The sequence below is a fragment of the Taudactylus pleione genome, unplaced genomic scaffold (assembly GCF_031769625.1).
Source record: "Taudactylus pleione unplaced genomic scaffold, aTauple2 ptg000172l, whole genome shotgun sequence".
Taxonomy (NCBI): Eukaryota; Metazoa; Chordata; class Amphibia; order Anura; family Myobatrachidae; genus Taudactylus; species Taudactylus pleione.
This window is the reverse complement of record NW_028284574.1, coordinates 9,693,818-9,716,110: the sequence shown is the minus strand read 5'-3', so window position 1 is coordinate 9,716,110 and position 22,293 is coordinate 9,693,818. Positions and strand designations below refer to the sequence as shown.

Genomic DNA, 22,293 nt, shown 5'->3' with positions numbered 1-22,293 from the left:
ATATCTGTGTACAACGTCGTTCACAGACATCTCGCATTGGCTGTGCTGCACAGTCAATGACCAGATATGTCTGCAGACATATCTGTCCATCGGCAAGTGTGTACAGACGATCAGCTGATCGCCCATACACAGGGGTGCAGAGAGAGGGGGGGAGCCACGAGAGGGTGCTATTTACCCGGGTCCGGCACAGCTCCCCATCCACAGCAGCACAGCACATGCTGCTGTGTGCTGGGCTGCACTGTGAGACTATCCGAGGCTGCTAAAGCAGCAACCCGAGCAGTCTCCTATGCCAAAGGGGGGAGTGATCACGTGTGTCGCGCCCCCCATTGGCTGTGCACCGGGCTGAGGGGCACACAGTGCCCCCCTCCCCAGTGCCGCAAATGTGTTTTTTCTTTTTTCGAAGGGGGCGTGGCCACACCTTCCTCGATTAGGACATGCCCCCTACCCGGCCGCCAGGACCCGCTGCAGCATGCAGATGATGGTCATTCAGTGTGTATGAACGACCATCATCTGCAGATATATCTTCTGATCACTCGATCTGCAGATATATCTGTCAGGTGTGTACCCACCTTTACTTGCACCTGTGATGAACCAATAAATTGATTTGAGCAATTACCATTCCATTTTGTACTGTTCTGAGAGGCATGGATGGGATCAATAGTATGCTGATCCTTGTAGTGCCATATTAGAGAATCTTGGGGTGCCTCCATGTAGTGTAAGCTCTCAGTTTAGAAATATCTAAATGTATGACCCAGAGTAGGTGCTATTATCATGTAGCGTAGGACCACCAGTAACAGTTACATGTAACTGAGATATCAGCATTGCCATTATCATGCAGGATGTATGTCTCTTTTGCTGGTCCATTAACGTGTGCTGGGGGAATTTTGTAGTATAACTTGTTCTCAAAAAATAAAACCTAATTTCTGATCATTTGTTTTGTGGTTTAGTGCTAATTTGCAATTTGTGACACCACCATTACATACTATATGTCACATACAACATTAGAGCAAAAGTTGTTCTTTGTCATTTGCAGGATAACACCATAGATTTCCTGGAATATGTGGCTGCTCTGAATCTAGTGTTACGAGGAAAACTTGAGCATAAGCTGAAATGGACTTTCAAGGTGTATGACCGTGATGGAAATGGCTGTATAGATAAGACTGAGCTCCTAGAGATAGTTGAGGTAAGGTATCTTTTTGTGTGTATAATAAATTCCTTGGCAGGAGATATGTAAGTGTATAATGTATAACAGATTGCTGCTGAAGAAATCTATAGTGGTCAGTCATCTAAATTACAAAACAATATGGAAAGATACAGATTTACAGTACATAAATCTAATACTTCAGCAGCTCTGTGACCGGATGACCTCATTTGCCGCCCAATCACAGATTGGGTTTGTTACCCACTGGATCTTGGGGTATCAGGGATTCCCTCTTACCGTCAGTGACCACCTGTCACTGATTCCACCCACTGCGCAGTGGGCGGGTAGGTAGCTGCCACCACCAAACTCCTACCATCGGTGTTTGGAACTGCACACCCAGGCTCCTACCGTTCCTACAACCACGCTGCACACTCAACTTTGTGCCCTGGGTAGCAACATCCTTGCTATTGCCTTAATCCACAATTTTGTGGATATAATGAAAGTAATTTAACTTCTCTGTCCTATGTAATTTACCTGTATTAGAAGTTTAGAACCATATTTTTAGGACCTGGTCCTGTTGAGTTGGGATCCACCTGCGCCAATAATCTTATATAATAAAATTAATTTCTGGTCAAAATTATGTCATCATGTTGGAATGTAATTGGTGAGAACTCTCTAGCAAATGCCAGCATAACACACAGATACCTACAGAGCCATACATAGACAAACAGACATGCAGTCAATACACAGCGGGACACATACACGGGTTCTGATACACATAGGGGTTCACACAGATATACAAACTTAGGGGGTTATTTATGAAAACTTGGAGAGAGATACAATTGTGAGAGATAAAGCACCAACCAATCTGTTCCTTAAGCTGGGTACACACTGAGAAATACATTGGCTGATCAATTGATCGGCCAATGTATCTGCTGCCTGTCGGGCAGTGTGTACCATCGATATGTCTGTGAACACCGGTGTTCACTGACATATCACATTGGCTGTACTGCACGGCCGATGGACAGATATGTCTGCAGACATATCTGTCCATCAGCAGGTGTGTACGGGAGGTCGGCAGACCGCCCGTACACAAACAGCGGCAGCCGCGAGGAGGGGGGTGGGACACGCCTCCTGCCCACCGGGACACGCCCCCTGGTCACCGGGACCTGTGGGCAGACACAGATGAAGGTTGTTCAGTTTGTACGAACAACCATCATCTGCAGATATATCTGCAGATCGCTCGATCTGCAGATATATATGTATAGTGTGTACCCACCATAACTGTCACTTCACAGGCTGTTTGAAAAAAGATTTTTAGGAGCTGATTGGTTGGTAGTTTATCTTTCACAATTTTATCTCTCTCCAAGCTTTCATGAATAGCCCCCCAGGTCAGTTAAGGCCCCCATACAACAGCAATTGATTGCAGCAATCATGCAATTTGCAATCGATTGTGTATAAAAATCTTTCCCTTTTTCAATCAATTGCAGATTGCAGAGATGCCACAATCAATTGAAAAAGGGAAAGATTTTTATACACAATCGATTGCAAATTGCATGATTGCTGCAAACAATTGCTGATGTATGGGGCCTTTACCTCAGCTGTGCCCTGAGCCACTGCCACATGTCTGACCACCTGGCACTGGTTATGTGACCTGCTCCTGACCTCTTCAGCAGCTGCAGAGGCCCCTGGAAATTGTACATGTGGTGTAGCGTGCTGTACAGTGTCAGACATAATACCTCACAGTGGGCTATTACAGCAGCAGGGAGCTTCCTGGACTTTTACAACCCACACATGAGCCATATGTGTGCAATTTTAAAGGCTTTTTCAGCAACCCAACTCACCCCCATTAGGCCATATTTTAATGGACGCAGCAATGTATTAATTCATGGTGGACAGAGAGTGAAGGTGGGTACACACTATACAGATATATCTGCAGATCGAGTAATCTGCAGATATATCTGCAGATGATGGTTGTTCATACACACTGAACAACCATTATCTGTGCCTGCCCGCAGGTCCCGGCAACCAGGGGGCGTGTCCCGGCGGACGGGGGAGAGTCCCCTCTTCGCGGCTGCCGACCGCCCATTCACACCTGCCGATGGACAAATATGTCTGCAGACATAACTGTCCATCGACTGTGCAGCACAGCCAATGCGATATGTCGGTGAACGCTTACGTTCACCGACATATCGCGAGTACACACTGCCCGACGGGCAGCAGATACATTGGCCGATCAATTGTACCCAGCTTGAGAGAGGGAGAGCCTGGGGACAGCAGCTAATCACCAATAAATCCCATTGTTTTCATTATCAATCATAGATAATGTGTGTAAATTGGCTTATGCTGGGTACACACTGCACAGATATATCTTCAGATTGAGTGATCTGCAGATATATCTATAGATGATGGTCATTCATATACACTTAACGACCAGTATCTTCCAGGCAGCCGCGGGTCCCGCTGACCGCCGCTGCATGTGTACAGGCGATCGGCTGATCGTCCATACGCACTTGCCGATGGACAGATATGTCTGCAGATATATCTGTCCATTGGCTGTGCAGCACAGGCGATGCGATATGTCTGTGAACGACGTAGTTCCCAGACAAATCGCTGGAACACACTGGCCGACGGGCACCCGAAATATAGGCCGATCAATTGATCAACCAATATATCTGCCTGTGTGTACCCGGCTTAAGGTTTCGTAAGGAAGGGGCCATTTGTGATAAATAGGCCCATATCTCTTTTTACCCAGCTTAAGGTATCATAAGGAAGGTGCCATTTGTAATAAATAGGCCCATATCTCATTTTAAACTGCTATATTTTCATATTTATGTGCTAGAAATTCTTAATCTTTCTTATACAAGATTTACAGTATATTAGTGCAAACTTAATGGAGATCATTGACAAGGTGTAAATGTATTCATAGCTTTCTAAAGCTGACAGGTGTACAGAACAAAATGACGGCATTTACAGAGCAGCAAACTTTTCACAGGCAGAGGAGAGAAGTCAGGTGGAATACTTAGTAGGTACACAAGATTTCCTCTTTTCTTGACAATGGTTTCATATAACCAGTGTCAGAATAAAAACACTGTCTAAATAGTGCCATTTGTTAGATTTTGTGTAGACAGATAGATAGATACTGTAGATATAATTTAATTATTCATAATAGCTAGAAATACTGTGTCAAAAATAAAATTTTCAAAGGGTTCTCTATCCTACTATCCACTTCACTTCACTTCACTTCACAATGTTTCTTATTAAATGGACAGAATAATAGACTACTTACATTTGTATTGATCTGACATCATTTCGGTATATTTTTATATATCTGTTTAATTGATTTATTTAGCTCTCCCAAGGCAGTCTGTTATTTTACTGTTACTTTTGGCAAATGCTGGGCAGAATATAAATGCAGCTTGTCACACCTCCCTATAATTTTGGTGGTACTATCCTATTCTGGGAACCTGGTACTATATGTTTGGCTTGAGACAAGTCTAGTCCTACTTTTATAATACAGTATGTTGGTAGGTAAAGCTTGTTGTGTGTTAATAATAATGTGAGTATTCTTGTGTTTATCATAATGACCTAAGACCCAGATTTATCAACGAGTGATATTCATATCACTCTTGACTAATCTAAAAATTGTTCTCCAACCAATCAGCTCCTAACTGTCATGTGTTTGAGCTGATTGGTTGGAGGCACCATTTAAGATTAGTATCAAGTGATAATAAAAATATCACTTATTGAATCTGAGCAGCGGTCATGGACTGCTAACACACTGCAACGTAACACATCACCATAAGTTAAACTGCTCATGTACTCAAGGGACCTATGATAGGTGCTTGCAGATATGAAAAATATTTATTGTACAGTAGGAGTTATTAATTTCTTCTTAGTGACAAAACATGCTGTAGAAAGCTTCCCTTATTGTACATTGTTGAACGAAAATTTATTTTTTTACTGAAAAAGTAACCCATCATAAACAGAACATGGAATGTTTATGGGCCATAATACTTTATGTAAAATGTCCATGTGCATCTTTCAATATAGATATTAGGTATTCCTTTCAAAAAGTAAATTAGGAATCTATTTGTCACAGCGAAGCGCAGCTTAAATGCTTACTGTGCGTGTACATGAGCTCTTATAAGTGACAACATCCATCTACTATATAAATTAATTATGTTATAAGTAGGGGTGAGCGGGTTCGGATTTCTGAAATCCGAAACCCCCGAGCCCCCCCGATCCGAGTCCGATCCGAATCAGGCTCGACTTTTCCCGCCTGACTCGGATCTGAAATCGAGGCAAAACGTCATCATCCCGCCTTCCGAGTCTCGCGGGTTTTGGATCCTATATAAGGTACCCGCGTCGGCGCCATTTTCTCACTCGGCTGTGGACAGTGAAGAGGGAGGGTGGGAGTTAGGGCTGTGTAGTGTAGTGTAGTGTAGTGCTGCTGTTGTCCACTACTTCAAAGTCCATAGGGGCTGGCTGTGTTGTGCTGTGCTGCTGTTGTTAATAGGGGCTGTGTCCACTACTTCAAAGTCCATAGGGGCTGGCTGGACTGTGTTGTGCAGTCAGTTCTCCATAGGGGCTGTGTCCACTCCAAAGTCCTGTGCAGTGTCCCAGTCCTAAAGGGGTGCTGTAGTGTTGTCCAGGGGGTGCTCTGTCCATCAGGGGTGCTCCCCCCAAGTGCTAAAAAAATAATATATTTTCTGTGTTTGTGAATTGTGTGCGCAGTAGCCGCACGTGCATCAACAAAGTAGTGCCAAGCGTGCGCCTGTGTCATAAGTAAAGGGCCGGCTGGCTTGACCGTTAAGGGTGCTGTAACCCCCGAAAGTACACTCCAGTCCAAACCAAAAGAAAAATTATTTTCTGTGTTTGTGAATTGTGTGCGCAGTAGCCGCACGTGCATCAACAAAGTAGTGCCAAGCGTGCGCCTGTGTCATAAGTAAAGGGCCGGCTGGCTTGACCGTTAAAGGGTTCTGTAACCCCCAAAGTACACTCCAAACCAAAAAAATATATATTTTCTGTGTTTGTGACTTGTGTGCACTGTGGCTGCACGTGCATCAACAAAGGAGCAGCGCCAAGCGTGCGCCTGTGTCCCATAAGTAAAGAGCCGGCTGGCTCATTTCTTAAAGGGTGGTGTAACCCACAAAGTGCACTACTCTCCAGCAAAAATAAAAAAATATTTTCTGTGTTTGTGTGCGCTTTAGCCGCACGTATATATATCAATATAACATAAATGGAGGACCAAACTTTCTCCGATAAAAATAAAATAGGGAAAGATCAAGAACCACTTCCTCCTAGTGCTGTTGCTGCTGCTGGGAGTTGTTCATCATCCCAGAGAGGAAGTAGGAACATCACTACTTTTACTAAACAATTGACCCTCCAACAGTCCCTAGCGATGAGGATGAAGTACGACAGCAGTCATCCTGAAGCAAAACGTATAACTGAGGCCTTGACTGCTATGTTGGTGTTAGACGTGCGTCCGGTATCCGACATTAGTGCAGTGGGATTTAGACAATTGATGGAGGTAGTGTGTCCTCGGTTCCAAATCCCGTCTAGATTCCACCTGCATCCTCAAAGCAGCAGCGACAAGCGTGCGTCTGTCTGTTAAAGGGTGGTGACACCCTCAAAGTGTGCTACACAAACAATTAAAATATTGTTCTTTTTTTTTCTGTCTTTGTGAATTGTGTGGGCTGTAGCCGCACCTGCATCCTTAAAGCAGCAGCGACAAGCGTGCGTCTGTCTGTTAAAGGGTGGTGTAACTCTCAAAGTGCTCCAAAAAATAAAAAACTATTTTTTTAATGTGTTTGTGACTTGTGTGCGATGTAGCCGCACTTGCATCCTCAAAGCAGCAGCGACAAGCGTGCGTCTGTCTGTTAAAGGGTGGTGACACCCTCAAAGTGTGCTACACAAACAATAAAAATATTCTTCTTCTTTTTTCTGTCTTTGTGAATTGTGTGGGCTGTAGCCGCACCTGCATCCTTAAAGCAGCAGTGACAAGCGTGCGTCTGTCTGTTAAAGGGTGGTGACACCCTCAAAGTGTGCTACACAAACAATTAAAATATTGTTCTTTTTTCTGTCTTTGTGAATTGTGTGGGCTGTAGCCGCACCTGCATCCTTAAAGCAGCAGCGACAAGCGTGCGTCTGTCTGTTAAAGGGTGGTGACACCCTCAAAGTGTGCTACACAAACAATAAAAATATTGTTCTTTTTTTTTGGTCTTTGTGAAATGTGTGGGCTGTAGCCGCACCTGCATCCTTAAAGCAGCAGCGACAAGCGTGCGTCTGTCTGTTAAAGGGTGGTGACACCCTCAAAGTGTGCTACACAAACAATAAAAATATTCTTCTTCTTTTTTCTGTCTATGTGAATTGTGTGGGCTGTAGCCGCACCTGCATCCTTAAAGCAGCAGCGACAAGCGTGCGTCTGTCTGTTAAAGGGTGGTGACACCCTCAAAGTGTGCTACACAAACAATTAAAATATTGTTCTTTTTTTTTCGGTCTTTGTGAAATGTGTGGGCTGTAGCCGCACCTGCATCCTTAAAGCAGCAGCGACAAGCGTGCGTCTGTCTGTTAAAGGGTGGTGACACCCTCAAAGTGTGCTACACAAACAATAAAAATATTCTTCTTCTTTTTTCTGTCTTTGTGAATTGTGTGGGCTCTAGCCGCACTTGCATCCTCAAAGCAGCAGCGACAAGCGTGCGTCTGTCTGTTAAAGGGTGGTGTAACCCTCAAAGTGTGCTCCACAAACAACAAAAATATTCTTTTTTTTTTTCTGTCTTTGTGAATTGTGTGGGCTGTAGCCGCACTTGAATCCTCAAAGCAGCAGCAACAAGCGTGCGTCTGTCTGTTAAAGGATTACATCAGTGACAGCATCCAAGTAGGCATGTCAGACAGTCCGTACCTGTACTGGCAGGAAAAAGAAGCAATTTGGAGGTCCCTGTACAAACTGGCTCTATTTTACCTGAGTTGCCCCCCCTCCAGTGTGTACTCCGAAAGAGTGTTTAGTGCAGCCGGGAACCTTGTCAGCGAAAGGCGTAGGAGGTTGCTTCCACAAAATGTGGAGAAGATGATGTTCATAAAATGAATTATCAACTCTTCCAGGGAGACCAGCCTCCAGAACGTACAGAGGGACCTGTGGTTCCAGCAGGGACGAATTAATACTCTGTGAGGATGAGGATGTACACACTGAAGAGGGTGAGGAATCGGTGGATGAGGGGGATGAGGATGACATCTTGCCTCTGTAGAGCCAGTTTGTGCAGGGACAGATAAATTGCCAGCTTGTTTTGTGGGGGCCCAAACGAACCAATCATTTCAGCCACAGTTGTGTGGCAGACCCTGGTGCTGAAATGATTGGTTTGTTAAAGTGTGCATGTCCTGTTTATACAACATAAGGGTGGGTGGGAGGGCCCAAGGACAATTCCATCTTGCACCTCTTTTTTTTCTTTGCATTATGTACAGTTTGGGGCCTAGTTTTTCAATGCCATCCTGTCTGCCACTGCAGTTTCACGCCTAGATGGGTCACGTGTTTGTGCCGCCCACTCGTGTCGCTTAGCATAGTCATCCAGCTACCTCGGTGCAACCTTTTGGACATAAAAACACTATTGTGAGGTGTGAGGTATTCAGAATAGACTGAAAATGAGTGGAAATTAAGGTTATTGAGGTTAATAATAGCATAGGAGCAGAAAAACCTACAAATTCTGTGATTTTAGCTGTTTTTATGCTTTTTTTCAAAAAAATACAGATCCAAAACACAAAACCCAGAACCCAAAACACGGAAGGGTGGTTTTGGCAAAACCAATCCAGATCCAAAACACGAAGAAAGATCCAGATCCAAAACCAAAACACAAAACACGAAAAGTGGCCGGTGCACACCCCTAGTTATAAGTTATAACAGTGTTCTGTGCTGGAAAGCCACCATACTACAAACCAGTGGTTGACAACCTGATACAATTTAATGACTACATGTGCAGCCCTGTAGCCGACACAAGGACAGTAATCTTAGTAATTAGTGGAAGGAGCAGGTCACACGGAGCAGGGTCGATCACGGAATGAAGAACTTGGCTGAAACAGGCAAAGAATAACCTTAGCTTTAGTGTTATTATCTGCTTTTGAGCTCTGATCGTCACTCACTGTGCCTGCTTTTGTTTAATAAGAGCTGGGCCTGCTTATTAAGTTCTGCAGGGCATAAAGCATAGGCCCACACAGTACAAAGCACAGAATCCACCCATCATAGATGTAAACTGAGCATAGGCAGAAATTAGCAATAGATAAATACATACTCTAAAATCCACCCAAAGAATAATTAGGTGATTACACCATAAAGTGCTATTTATCAAGATATAATATATAGGACTATATACCTAATAAGACTGTTGGTCTCATATTAAGAAAGCTCATTTTAATTTCAGTCCATTTACAATTTGAAGAAAGTGTGTCGCCAGGGACAAGATGATCGGTCTCCCTTGTTGTCACCAGAAGAAGTGGTGGACAGAATATTCCTGCTGGTGGATGAGAATGGAGATGGTAAACTCTTGTTGGTTTTACACAGTTTATTTGGCTATATGTATAGAATTATATTCCAGAAACCATTGTATTAGATCATCTTTAAGTAATTATTTAATGTGCCCTCTACAACTTTATCACTGTAGCTTTCAGCAATATCTTGCTATTATGAAACAGATTTATCTTATTATTCTTGTAAACACCATACAGCTACTTTCTAGATTTAGTTGTATCCATAGTTTACATGTCCAAATATGTAACGAGTGCACTGGCACACGGTGGCACATCATACATGCAGCACTGTGGCTATGATGTGGCTGTGATGTGCAGGTTTGCAGTTCTGTTGTCATTAACAATACCACTGTGTGAACACAATGACAATATTATTTTATTTTAACATAATTTGGGATGCTCACTGTTCTATCTTACACATAACCAATAACAACAGGTTTGGGGAGGTCACAGTCTAACTGGATTCATCCATTGGATGCACTCAAACTGACAAGATTTGAATGGCTACCTCCAGTGACAGCTTTTGGTTGGCTTTGAGCTGCATTTGGAGCTGCCAGAGATTAAAAACAGAGTTACAGTGAATTCCCAATGTTGAGTACACTAGCGAGTTGAGTATGATATGCTGGTGTATGAGATGCTGGCGGTTGAAATACCGATACCAGCATCTCGATTGTGCAGTATCCCGGCAGAGTGAAGTAAGTACCCTAACCTTCCTCCTCTCTCCCCTAACCTCCTTTGGTGGTGCCTGACCCTAACCTCCCCCTGGTGTTGCCTTAGACCCAGACCTCCCCCCACCCTGATGGTACCTAACCCTAACACTCCATTCCTGCACCCTAAACATAACCCTCCCTGGGGGTGCCTAACCCTAACCTTCCCCTGGTGGTGCCATACCCTAACCTCCCCTCGATGGTGCCTAACCCTAACCCACTCTCCCTGCAACCGGGCTAGGTGTAAAACTTACCAGCAGGGGTAGGGGTAGGGGTACCGCACGGTTGGGATGCTGGACGTTGGTATCCTTATCTGTTCAGCATTGCAGCGTCGGCATTAGGCTGGGCATCTGGATTTCAGCGTCGGTATATTGATGTCCAGGATTCATGTCCACCGGCAGGCATCTTAAACATATCAACGTATGGGTTGGGTGTGTTTCAATGTATCCCATTGCAGAGCACAGAGCAGAATTGTGTTGTATCCAGAAGTAGTTCTAGAAAGACCTGTACATGCTAATAAGTTATTTTAAAGCATCTGAAGGTAGACATAAAATGTTCAACTTTAAATCAATAAAACAAATTCCGCAGTATTAAAGCACACATTATAAAATGTATTTGACACAGGCATATATTTGAATATATGAATTGTACATACATACATATAATGTTACTTTTATTTTATCTTCAGGACAGCTTTCCCTGGATGAGTTTATAGATGGTGCTCGCAAGGACAAGTGGGTGATGAAGATGCTCCAGATGGACGTCAGCCCGGGCAGCTGGATCAATGAGCAGAGGAGGAAGAGTGCTCTGTTTTAATGCAGATTGGTTGCTTTGCTTTTCATTGTTTTCTGAAGACCTGAAGCGCTCCGTAGGAAGTGGAACTTCTCAGTGAAGGATGAAAGCAGACATTCACTTGGCTTATGTACTGAAGATCTCAATGTAATGCCTGTAGAATGGATTTCTGATCAGAAATTATTATACATTGAAGTATTTTTCTGAATCACAGTTGCTGCTATCACATTGCTGAGTTCCACATGTTCCCCACAGTCTAATGCAGTGTGACCTGACATAAGGTGATTCCTGATCTTTGGATGTGGCCAAACCTGGATGATGTGTGGAGGTGCTTGGATATCCTTATTTTGTCATCTCAAAATATTACTAATTATTCTTATTATTGTCTATGTGATTTGTGGATGGAAGTGGAATTCATCTGTAAAATTAATTATTTCCACTCCCTAATGGCTGATGAAAATATAAAAATGGAAAAGTGTTTGATGGGTAAATGCATTAAACTATGCAGCTTGTACCTGGGTGGGTTGTTTTACAAACATATGGATGGTTGAAAAGGAATGATATGGATGAAGGTGACACTGGGGGAGATTTACCAAAACTTACAGATAGATAAAGAACCAACCAATCAGCTTCTAACTATCATTTTACAGACTCTGTTTGGAAAATATACACCATCCATATACAGCGCACACTCTGTAGCTAACCTTACAAAAACAACAATAATGGGCTCATATAACAAATGGGAGATTAATTTAATAGAATAAGAGAATATTAAAATAATAAATCCAAATACTGGTATACAAGACAAATTTAGGGTGAAGAGCACTATCTATAACAGTCAATAAAACAATCTAAATGTTCAAGAAGTGTGCACAGTATATATAGTGGCTGAATGTCCCCGAAAATCTGAGAATTTAAAGAGGGATTAAGACATGAAAAAGCATTTTACTCGTCCTTCCTATTTACACTGTGTGATTTGTAATAGTCTGTAGTGGAAAACACACTGGAGGATTTGTACTGATGAGGGTCTGGGGTTATAGTATGTAGATAATTAGTGCCCCTAATCCACAATTGGCTGGTAAATATCCTCATATGATGTAGATGAAAATGTATTCTGTATCCCTATATAGAGATTGCCATAAATGAGGCTAACTGGGTGGTCTGATTCCAAATACAAATGTACGTGTGGTTGTACCTTAATACTTCCCCAGTCTCTGGTGTCTTCCTTTTGGGGATCGGAGTGGCGAACAGATGGTCTGCCGGCAGACTATGCCTGTTGCGTCTGTCTTCATTCATGGTGGTCCGTCTGTGCTCAGTGTTCTCTGCTGATCGATGCATTTCATCTGATTTAGGCTTCTTCAGGATTGTGTGTTTGAAAAATGACAGGAGCTTATTGGTTGGTACTTTATCTCTCTCCAAGCTTTAATAAATCTCCCCCATGGTTTTGAACCATAATTTACAAGTGTACAGAAAGCAGTATATGTTGCTTGAATATGTATATAATATTGTTCTCCATTGTAAGCTATGCAATTGCATTCTAATGAGCCAGAAGGTTGTTTAAAGTGTACTTGCCCCCTGCATATAGTGAGGGCAACCATTCGGGGTATATGTAATAGCCGGCAAACTGCAGGCATCAGCGAGTCCCATGCAAAACTGCCCAATGTTCTAAAGTAGCAGTCATTTAAAAGGCAAAACCAGGTTGATGTTGCCTTTTAAATGACTGCTTCTTTAAAACATTGGGCAGTTTATTACCCTTCATGTCTGAAGGTGCATACACACGTAAAGATATTCTGTCCAACCATCCAACTAGTTGATTGGTTGGAATGAAAATCTGGTATGAAAGCAAATGACAATCAGCAATTTGCTCCCAAATGCCGGAAAATGGACAAAAACTGTTGTTTGAACAAATTGTTTAAATCAAACATTTAACAAACTTGTCTGAACGACAATTTTAATCTATTTTCTGGCATTTAGGAGCAAATTGCTGATCATCAGTTACTCCCATACCTTACCAGATTTTCATTACAACCAATCAACTAGTTGGATGGTTGGACAGAAAATCTTTACGTGTGTACCCAGCCTGACTCTATCTAGCTGTCTGTAACCAACAACTGATGTTAATTGACTTCAACCTTGGAAGAACACTGACTTTCTCTGACTTGTTAATAAGTCAGAGCTGTTTTTGTCTTTTTCTAAGATATTCATAATATGGGAAATATTGTAAAGAAAATCTTCAAAACAAATTTTTCACATGTAGCTGTGAAATTGTTGTTCTGACCAATTGGTGAAGTAAACCTTTTTAGTTTTAGATCCAGCTTTGTCTCTTTGTACATGGATATCTTATATAAATGAAGAGAATATGGCTACACTGCTGTCATGCCATAGATTGAGAGGCTATGCTAGACTGCATTTTCTTCAATATTAATTCAGAGTGCAAAATGGCTACAAAATAACAAAGTGTCGCCATTAGTTTCTATTGAACTGGTAAACTGCATTCTCATTAATATTAGTTTATTCCACAAAATATCTTTCTTCACTGTATATAGGTGACAAGTACAAGTTAAATTATCTGTAAAAATGTAATGTTACTAAAACTGCTTAAACTGCATTTGTATACTGCATGTTGATACCTTGTACAGAAATAAAAGCACATTTTAACCATTTCTTTGTTAAGAAGTCTTTCAGCAATGCAGACCCCCTTGGCAGGGAATTATCAAATGTATAAAAAGGCATGTATCCTAATTTAAATATAGAATGTCTAATGCAGAGTATGTAGTGTTGCCATTTGCATAGTGTCTTATTGCATGCATATATTTGCCTGCAGATCTGCACACTTTGGTCCTAATTCAGGGGATTTAGTTAGCAGATTCGCGGATGGGATGCCGCCGGTCGAAATCCCGATGTCGCAAGTCTGACACAGAACTGATGATAGGCGTCAAAATACCGATGACTATCTTATTCCAGATAACGGAATCTAAACAGAAGCCATCCCGAACGAGGTAGCCTTAGCTGGTAGCCTGTGTGTGTGTTTGTGGGGGGGGTGGAGTGTTAGGTTTAGGCAGCATAGCGGGGTTAGGGTAGGTTTTGGGGAGTGGGGGGGTTAGGGTTAGGCACCCCTATGGGGGGGGTTAGCCACTGGAGGGGGTTAGTGTTAGGCACTAAGAGGGAGGGTTAGGTTTAGGCACGAAGTGGGAGACAGGTTTAGGCACTAACGGGGAGGGTTAGGGTGAGGGATGGGGAGGGTTAGGGTTAGGCTACAATAAATGAGGGTTAGGAGGAGAAGGGGGGAGGGCTAGCATACTTACCCGACCCGACCATCGGGATGCGGCTGTCAGTATTTTGACAGGAGGTATCCCGACTGCCGGTATTTCATACCTATTCCTTAATTCAGAGATGTACGCAAACCTGATGGTTTGCATACATCTCTGATGGAGGGAGGACTGCGCATGCACAGGATGTGTACTGCACATGTGCAGGAGTCCACCTGCGAGATTGTTCACAGTGTCTCCAAACCGCTGCCTGATTGACAGGCTGCAGTAACTTGGGGGAGGGGAAGGGGTGGAGCTGGTCTGCGTTCCTGGAAACAGTGGCATGTTGCCCCCGTTTTTTGGGAGTGTTGAGGCCAGGGTCTGCATTATAAGACGCAGATTTCCTGGCCTCAGCTACGCAGATAAGACGGCAATTCTGAGTAGCCTTTGCCTTTCTAAGATGGGCGATGCTGCAACTATTACGACTGATGGTTGTGATGGTGATCTGATACTGCGTCCTGAGATGCAGCAATTAGGTCTGCAATGCCGTCGGGAGGCGTCCTTTCTTCTCAGATGCTTCCTGCTGTATTAGCATATTTTCACATCGCTGCTGTGTCCAAAAACACTTTAGTGATGTGAACTGCGTCCATCTGTGAGTCAGGCTCTTTGTGTGTTTAAAACCTTATGAACAAAGATGATGAGCGGGTGGAGGGAAGGGGCATTCTCACTTAGGCTACAGTCAGTAAGGGCGCACTTGAACATATTAAGCCCATGCAGACCTGCAGTAATGTGCATATATGTCTGTTAGGAGGTGTATTTTTTCACAAGCCAGGTGCACATTGATTATACTGATGAATAGTCTTAATCTTGGCGCACTTGCTGCCATCTCCAGATGTGCATGGCTCTGTATATTTATGGCACTATGCTATTTTTTCTGCACTTTTTTTTTTTTTTTAGCAATTTATCCTCATTTTACTATTAACTCTGTATCATTCCCCAAAACAATGTTTATTTATATGGATGTGTACTGCACTCGCTCTCTCTTTCTTATGGATACAATACTGTTAATAAGCATAAGCAGTATAATGACTTTGTAAACATACTAATTGGCAAACAAATTAGAGATTTAGATTATTGCAGATAGTCCAATATAATGGTGTTATGTAAGTGGCATAGTTTAGTAAAGTCAATAACATATACATTTGTTTACTAATCACGGTTCGACTCATTCAGAGTTAGATACTTTTGTACCCTGAATGTACACAGGAAAACATAGACACAAGAAAAAGCTCATTTATATGTATACTGTAGGTTCAGTTGGAAGCATCTGAAAATACATCCAGCTGTACAACACAAGCCGTTGTAGGTAGTAGATGCATAGCTTGATACCGCTAGTAGTAAATTCTGAAAATTGCATTACCCTGTTTATAAAAGTGTCATAGATAAGTGTGCCTAGACAGTGCTATTAATACATGTTCCATATAATATGTAATAACATACAAAATACAAATGTAAATTAATTAAATTAAACAAAAACATAATTGTTTTACCCTTTAGATATCAAATGGGAAGCTTCTTTCTTGCAGTAGTCAGAGAGAGGGAAAGAGAGAGAGAGAGAGAGGGAAAGACACATTGATGTAGGTTTATATACTAAAGTGGGATGTAGTCAATTTACCTCCGCAGGAATCCCGACATCAGTTAAGATGCCGATGCCAGAATCCCGACAACTGGCACCTCGATCGTAAGCATAGCGGGCCGGATTGGCTAGTAGTCACGGGGGGTGTGTGTGTGTTAGGTTTAGGCACCACGGGGGGTTAAGGTTGGGCTGAAGACAGGGGGGTTAGACACCACTGGGGGGGGATGGTTAGGGTTTGGCACCACCTGGGGAGGTGGGAGGGGCTAGGGTTAGGCAATAACCGGGAGAGTTAGGGTGCGGGCGTGGGTAGGGTGGGTTAGTGTTAGGATGCATGAAGGGAGGGTTAGGACACTTACCTAGCCCCTGTCCAGATTCTGAGCATCAGGATGCTGCTGTCAACTTTTAACAGCCAGCATCCCGACTGCCGGTCTCTCATACCCATCCTTACTAAAATATATGTGTCACCATAGTAGTACAGTTTACAGACAAATGTACAGTGCATCTGGAAAGTATTCACAGGGCTTCACGTTTTCCACATTCTGTTATGTTAGAGCCTTATCCAAAATGGAATAAATTCATTTTGTCCTCAAAATTCTACACACAATACCCCATAATGACAATGTGTAAAAAGTTTTTTTTGAGATTTTTGCAAATTTAATTAAAAAAAACAAACTAAGAAATCACATGTACATAAGTATTCACAGCCTTTGCCATGAAGCTCAAAATTGAGCTCAGGTGCATCCTGTTTCCACTGATCATCCTTGAGATGTTCCTACAGCTTAAATGGAGTCCACCTGTGGTAAATTCAGTTGATTGGACATGATTTTGAAAGGCACACACCTGTCTATATAAGGTCCCACACTTGACAGTGCATGTCAGAGCACAAACCAAGCATGAAGTCCAAGGAATTGTATGTAAACCTCCGAGACAGGATTGTCCCAAGGTACAAATCTGGGGAAAGGTACAGAAAAATATCTGCTGCTTTGAAGGTCCCAATGAACACAGTGGCCTCCATCATCCATAAATGGAAGAAGTTCAGAACTACCAGAACTCTTCCTAGAGTTGGCCGGCAGTCTAAACTGAGCGATCAGGGGAGAAGGGCCCTAGTCAGGGAGGTGACCAAGAACCCGATGGTCACTCTGACAGAGCTACAGCATTCCTCTGTGGACAAAGGAGAACCTTCCAGAAGGACAACCATCTCTGCAGCAATCCACCAATCAGGCCTGTATGGTAGAGTGGCCAGACGGAAGCTACTCCTTAGTAAAAAGCACATGGCAGCCCGCCATGAGTTTGCCTTAATGCGTGGACCGAGAGCTACCTGGTTGATCCTGCCAGTAGCATATGCTTGTCTCAAAGATTAATGCCAGGCGTTATGTCTGGAGGAAACCAGGCACCGATTTTCACCAGGCCAATATCATCCCTTCAGTGAAGCAAGGCAGTGGAAGCATCATGCTGTGGGGATGTTTTTCAGCGGCAGGAACTGGAAGACTAGTCAGGATAGAGGGAAAGATGAATGCAGCAATGTACAGAGACATCCTGGATGAAATCCTGCTCCAGTGCGCTCTTGACCTCATACTGTGGCGACAGTTCATCTTTCATCAGGACAACGACCCTAAGCACAAAGCCAAGATATCAAACGAGTGGCTTCAGGACAACTCTGTGAATGTCCTTGAGTGGCCCACCCAGACTTGAATATAATTGAACATCTCTGGAGAGATCTGAAAATGGCTGTACACCAACGATTCCCATCCAACCTGATGGAGCTTGAGAGGTGCTGCAAAGAGGAATGGGCGAAACTGCCCAAAGATAGGTGTGCCAAAAGCTTGTTGCATCATATTCAAAAAGACTTGAGGCTGTAATTTCTGCCAAGGGTGCATAAACAAAGTATTGAGCAAAGGCTGTGAATACTTATGTACATATGATTTCTTAGGTTTTTTTTTTAAATTTGCAAAAATCTCAAAAAACCATTTTACACATTGTCATTATGGGGTATTGTGTGCAGAATTTTGAGGACAAAAATGTATTTATTCCATTTTGGAATAAGGCTGTAACATAACAAAATGTGGAAAAAGTGAAGCGCTGTGAATACTTTCCAGATGCACTGTATCTGGTAACTTTGATGCAATGGTGTGATATACAGAATTTAAGAAAGCACCTGTAAACAGAGCTATAACCAGGCTTAAAAATATGAACAAAAGTTTGTTTCCAGGGAGTTGTCCAACAAATAACCTGACTGCAAAACGGAGATTTGTCCCAAATTATGGGCATATGAAGGGATGACAATATTAAAGTATCTATTTTACACATATGAAATCAAGTTTGGGCAAAATATTTGTACAGTGGGTGATAAACACAAAGCAGTGTACTATGGAGGAGATTGTTTTACATTGCAGCAACTGAGAAGAGCAATAGGGGAAACAGATAACAGGTCACTCAGGATCACTTGTGACACATATTAGTCCCTTAGTTATGTAACCCTAAAGCACTAAAATATATCATGTTTGTGAAAAAATTATAGTATCAAATGAACATTTTTAAACTAACTGTAACAGCCAGGCCATGATTTGTGGAAGAGTCACATAGGATGAGGGGGATGTAGTTTTGCGGTCTTAATACCGACATCCGAATTCTGACAAAGGAGTTAAGATAAAGATCGATGCCTATCTTAATCCTGACGCTGGAACGCCGAAGGATGCCAGACCGAACAAGGTAAGTCTGGGCACCCTTAGCGTTAGCCGCTGGGGGGAGGGTTAGGTTTAAAGACCGTAGCGGGGTTAGGGGTTAGCTTTTGGGGGGGGGGATTACCGTTAGGCACCCCTGGGGGGGAGGTTAGGGTTAGGCACTAGGGGGGAGGTTAGGGTTAGGCATCACTAAGGGATGGTTAGGGGAGAGAGGGGTAGGGATAGAGTATTTACCTGCCCTATGGGGATCTTCTCCCTTCAGGCTGCCGGCATCGGGATATGAACCATTCCGGATGAAGTCTAAGGCAGCAGGGCTGTGGGAAGAGCATTCTGCTCACTTTCAACATTAATGTATATTGTATATGAATCCTTCACTATGTACATATTATACAAATAGGGGGCACATTCACACATAAAACTTAAATGCGTTTTACATACGTAGCCCTATTGTTAATACAAACCTTTGTACTGGTAATCACATGAGAAATAGATGATACTATGGGCCAGATATATTATGCTCTGGAAAGTGATACATTGTGATACTACCAATAAATCAGCTCCTAACTGTCATTTTTCGAACCCAGCCTGTAACATGACAGGAGCTGATTAGCTGGTAGTTTATCACTCTCCAACTTATTACTTTCCAGAGCTTAGTACATCTATGAGATATATTAAACATGACATTGTTGTTTGACTGAACCATTTATCCTAATTCTATGTTATATGTCCATTCATAAATTAGGGGCTCAAAAGCTCATTAACATTGAATAGGTAAGAGATACGCCTTAAATATGCTTAGGTTGAGATTAGATGTTTCAATGTATTTATATTATATACAGTAGAAAGGATCCAAAGAGGTTTGGTATCATGATGAACTACTGAAATGGTGGAAGGGACACAAAAGCAGCCTGGGCGGCAAAAAGTGTCACTCTAGCCTGCCGATAACCCAAAAGTCAGTGTGCATAATAGTTATCTGCCACTTACTGTATATCTACTCATATATATTATATATCTTTCCATTACACTTCCTTGTATGGATACATTTCCATGAATATAAATAGAATTTTTTTTCTTCAAATTGATATACCCAATACTGTGCACAATAATTATACATGTGGTTGAGGTTTAACATTTCTACCTATTGGTTACTGGGGAAGTTATTCAATTGCTTCTGCAATAAAGTCTGCTCCTTATGTATTTATGCAGCTATTCTTACAGAAATGTTCAGTCAATAGTGCAAAAAGTTTAAATAAATAGGTCTGCATTAAAATAATTGCTTTTCTAAAATAGTAACGTAACATTGTTATTATATTTACAATTATATTATTAATATTAGTAGTAATAATAATAATAATAATAATAATAATAAAATATTTTCCAAGGTTTAATCTGAAAACAATTAAGGGGTATATTTGCTACGTGCCAACTTTTAAAAACTGCCGCTTGTTGTCAAGTCTGTACATGAGATTTAAAAGGCAATAATATTAAACGCAAAACCAGGAGTTTATTTATTTTCATATAATAGCCTTTTTAAATCCTCAGCCAGAACTTCTGCTTATTAAATTTAACCCTAAGGTTATTAAATTATTACCTAAAGTACATTCACTTAATTGTACTTTCAGTTCTGCCTTCACAATTTAAGGAATACATTTAAGTAAGATCAAAGAGTGAATATTCTATTTGAATTCTCACTGGATTAATACATTTTAACGTTGAAGATTCTTAATTTTCTTTCCACTTGGTTGTGATAAATGTTTTCATCTTCCTGTGTGGGCAAGACACTGTTAATACACTTTGTACATCTTCCAAACTTGACTTCACCTCTAGAGGAGAGGTAATCCAATAGAAATGGATTTCTCTTGATCGGATAACTTCAGCCTTATTTAGAATCCTTACGTGGGTAAGAAAGGCCAGTAACAAAGGTAGTAGCATCCTTAAATATCATATACTCTATAATACATTTTGCAGTTGAAGTCAAACTGATGTACTTATCTATGTTACACTTCTATCACCCTTATTACCACCTCTCACTCATATAGACTCCTCACACATAGCTGTAGCTTTTTTAATATCTAACAATCATTAACACTTTGGGGTAGATGTACTAAGCTCTGGAATGTGATAAATTGGAGTGATAAACTTCCAAACACTCAGCTCCTAACTGTCATTTTTCAAACACAGCCTGTAAGATGACAGTTAGGAGCTGAGTGGCTGGTAGTTTATCACGTTCCAATGTATCACTTTCCAGAGCTTAGTACATCTCCCCCTTTAATTGCTATCACTCACTAGCGTGATGCCTTGGGATGGTTTGGTTGTACCGGTCCGGGGGGTCGCGTGCCCTTGACTTGTACCATTTTAGGGACCTACCTATTGAGGTCATCTGGACATGTTTGACAGGCCCATATTTTTGGCTAAAATGATGCTAAGTACCTCAGTTTACTTGAATTGCAGAATTTATTACAGAGTGTGCTTCTGCACCCTTTTTTGTGTGTGACAATGTAAGTCTCAAGCATAGCAGCACCTCCCTATATATTAAAGCTAGGGTGCGCTGTCCAGGGCCCCTCCCTATACACCCTTGAATATCATGGCTGTCATTAGCAACAGAATTGGGAGATAAATCTGACAGTTTGAGGAAGTCTGCTATAGGTAATGATTAAAACAAATGAGGAGGCAATGCCCCAGATGTTCACTGACACACTGTGATTACTAACAATAAATAGGTAACATATTAACAACAATATTAATAAGTTGCCAGGGAACTTGCCAACATCAGAACTATTTCATCTGATAGAGACATGTACATTTGTAGTGCTGTGGAGCTATTCTAAGAAAAACCACAATTCGCTGAAAATGTTTCCCAAGGTATAGGAAACACTACTGTGCAATGTTAAGGCTCTCAAATTTTGCATGAAACATTGTATACTATAAGACATGATATAGGAGAACACTTTACATTCGTATAATGATAGTAGTATATATTCACTTAAAAAAATGGGAAATCTTTTAGGCTGACAGAAGGACCCTCAGTAAAAGTTCATTGGTATAGAATTGGCACAAGCTATTATAATCTTGCATAATTGTGATTTGTGGGTTATCGTGATCATAGTGCTGGTTTAGGATGGCATAACCAGCCAATCATGTACAGTGCAGATCGTTCCAGATACAGAACACAACAAGAGAAACCATGTGTCTGGATACACTGGATGGGACCCATTTTTTTTAGTTTTATATTGCTGGTAGACCTGATAATGATTATTTGTCTTTAACATTGTATACATGTCAGAGTTGCACATACGTCTATCTGTAGATTGATCTTGCGATTTTTAGTAAAGAGCCTGCCTACATAACCTACAGCAATCACAAGCGATTCGTAGTTGTACAAATCTCAGTTGCATCTCTACTTGTGATTGGGTGGGTGAAATAAGGTGTTCATGTATCTGATTTGCTGTGGGCATGTCATGAGCATGTAAATGGAATTATAGACAAAAGGGGAGCTTACAGGCCCATTACTAGGGATGTGCAAGTATTGCTGTTGCCCAGGGCCCTGGAGGCGGCACTGTTGCTGCCCCAC

The 22,293-nt window shown here is 41.9% G+C and overlaps 1 protein-coding gene across 1 annotated transcript in view; it reads left to right on the top strand.

Moving 5' to 3' along the window:
- GUCA1B (guanylate cyclase activator 1B) overlaps positions 1-12,931 on the top strand; it is a 69,930-nt gene extending 56,999 nt beyond the window's left edge. The window contains exons 2-4 of the mRNA XM_088475459.1: positions 1,034-1,183; positions 9,553-9,667; positions 11,054-12,931. Of these exons, the coding sequence (XP_088331585.1) occupies positions 1,034-1,183; positions 9,553-9,667; positions 11,054-11,181 (393 nt within the window). The 3' untranslated portion in view covers positions 11,182-12,931. The remainder of the gene's footprint in view (positions 1-1,033; positions 1,184-9,552; positions 9,668-11,053) is intronic.
- The last annotated feature ends 9,362 nt before the right edge of the window (positions 12,932-22,293 follow it).